Below are 2,660 nucleotides of genomic sequence, written 5' to 3'. Positions count from 1 at the left end.
CGGGGAAAGCCAGGCATAAAGTTTTGCACCAAAGCAATTAACATCATTTTATGAAATCAGACACTAAGAAATCTGAATGAGATCTAAATAAGAAAATTGGTGTGATTGACTTGTGACCAGGCAGCCAATAGGATGACTAAGAAACACCTGTTGTTCTTTATAATGCACCACACAAGCTTATAAATGTCAGCCCGTCTCCAGCTCTGGGCCACCAGAGAGATGAGCCCTTTGTCAGGAAGGTTGAAAAATGTTTTTTTCTTAATCCCAAATCCTTAGCCAGGATTGAGACTATGAACACAAAACCCAATTCAGAGTTCTCACTCCTTGCACGTTGTTCTTTGTAAATTGAAAAACCCTTAGGAGCATGCTCAGAAAGGCCAGACTCTGGTAACCACAAAGGAAGTTGTGTACAAGACGAGTGCTCATTGCAGATCTGTCACATGGATAGGGAGACTTTGTACCCGGGCCCCAGATAACAATGGCGTAAGAGCAGAATTCATCTCCCCAGCAGTCCCCGAGAAGAGCTGCTGCATCTAAACACCATGTATTTCTCTAGGCCCCCTGTAATAGATCTTTCTACAGTGTACTATTTCCCTAGGGCTTGTTATCTTTCTGCTTAGTTGCCACAATAGATGCATAAATGACTCTTAACAGACCGGAAGGGGCTAAGTTGACCTTTAAACTTTGTAGCTCCATCCTATCTTTTTAAAACCCCAGGAAGGTGACTAGGTTATGACTGAGAAGAAAGACCTTGTTCAAGTCTGTAACAAAGGAAAGAGAATTATTTGACCTAAAACACTCAATGGTAATTAATGAAGAAGAGACTTGTTTTGTTGTCCAACTTTGCTAATAATCACCGTTGAATATAATCTTATTGGTTCACACCTTGCCCTACTGGGATTCTGAAAAAAGGTTCTCCCTTCTGTGATGTCTATTTAGCTGGAGGACATCTAGGTAATAAAGTGTGTCACATGGATATAAACCTATAGGTGACCCTCCAACTCTACAGCTGCAGCCACTCTTCCTGACTGCTGCCAGAAGAACACGGAGGTAAAAATAAAATATAAAGACTTATTTAGAAATCAGAGAAAACTTAACCAATTAAGAAAACGAGTCATCTGCTCATTAAAATTCATTCCCCATTATTTTGGACCATAGAGCATTTATTGGGTTTTTTTTACCCAGAGAATATTTGAAGATTGTCAGAAGGATTAAAAATAAAAATTTATATTAGACTAATATTTCACAATATCCTCCGTCATTCTGTTGGATTGATGTGGACCTCTTCTCCTTACAGTATTGAAAATTAGAATTCTTGAATCTTGAGAACAGAATTCAATTACAGGCCTTCTGCCCGTGCAAATAGCAGCAGCATGGGCAGTAACTCATCTCCGCCCACCGTCCTGCAGCTCTGCTATGAGAACGTGACTGGGTCTTGTGTGAAAACCCCCTACTCTCCTGGGTCGAGGGTCATCCTCTATGCAGTCTTTGGCTTTGGGGCTGTGCTGGCAGTGTTTGGAAACCTCATGGTGGTGATATCCATCCTCCATTTCAAGCAGCTGCACTCTCCCACCAATTTCCTCATTGCATCCTTGGCCTGTGCTGACTTCGGTGTGGGCATCTCTGTGATGCCCTTCAGCATGGTCAGGTCCATCGAGAGCTGCTGGTACTTTGGTAGAAGTTTCTGCACTTTCCACACCTGCTGTGATGTGGCATTCTGTTACTCTTCTCTCTTCCACCTGAGCTTCATCTCCATCGACAGGTACATCGCTGTCACGGACCCTCTGGTCTATCCCACCAAGTTCACAGTGTCTGTGTCTGGAATTTGCATCAGCATCTCCTGGATTCTGCCCCTGGTGTACAGCGGGGCTGTGTTCTACACAGGGGTTTATGATGATGGCCTGGAGGAATTATCCAGTGCCCTCAACTGCGTAGGGGGCTGTCAGGTAGTTGTGAATCAGAACTGGGTGCTGATAGATTTTCTTTCCTTCTTAATACCTACACTTGTTATGATAATTCTGTATGGTAATATTTTTCTGGTAGCTAGACAACAGGCTAAAAAGATAGAAAATATTGGGAGCAAAACAGAATCATCCTCTGAGAGCTACAAAGCCAGAGTGGCGAGAAGAGAGAGAAAAGCAGCCAAAACACTGGGAATCACCGTGGTAGCATTCATGATATCATGGTTGCCCTACAGCATTGATTCATTAGTTGATGCTTTTATGGGCTTCATCACCCCTGCCTACATTTATGAAATCTGTGTTTGGTGTGCTTATTACAACTCAGCCATGAACCCTCTGATCTACGCTTTATTTTATCCGTGGTTTAAGAAAGCTATTAAGGTTATTGTGAGTGGCCAGGTGTTCAAGAACAGTTCAGCCACTATGAACTTGTTCTCCGAGCAAATATAAGCAGCAGCAGAGAGTAACATGCAGGTACCTTTAATTCCCAAGTGAACTGAGTGTTTAAAGGTCTCAGCAAACCCTTAATGGAGACGAATAGTGGCTGCTCACATCAGAGACAATGAGTTAGCAGTTCCCAGTCTTATTAGGGTGAGCACCTTGCTGCCATTTCTCTGGGAAAAACAAAAAACAAACAAACAAACAAAAAAAGAAACTTGACCAATAAATGTTAATTTCTTATTTGTTTTCTTCTCAGAG

At 42.4% G+C, this 2,660-nt stretch overlaps 1 protein-coding gene across 1 annotated transcript; it reads left to right on the top strand.

Moving 5' to 3' along the window:
• The first annotated feature begins 1,373 nt into the window (after positions 1–1,373).
• LOC110303808 (trace amine-associated receptor 6) lies at positions 1,374–2,411 on the top strand. Its single transcript, XM_021175031.1, has one exon. It carries the CDS (start codon positions 1,374–1,376, stop codon positions 2,409–2,411), a length of 1,038 nt encoding a protein of 345 aa, XP_021030690.1.
• Positions 2,412–2,660: the final 249 nt, after the last annotated feature.

Source organism: Mus caroli, chromosome 10, assembly GCF_900094665.2.
Source record: "Mus caroli chromosome 10, CAROLI_EIJ_v1.1, whole genome shotgun sequence".
NCBI classification, from domain to species: domain Eukaryota; kingdom Metazoa; phylum Chordata; class Mammalia; order Rodentia; family Muridae; genus Mus; species Mus caroli.
This window is presented reverse-complemented; position numbering and strand designations above follow the sequence as displayed.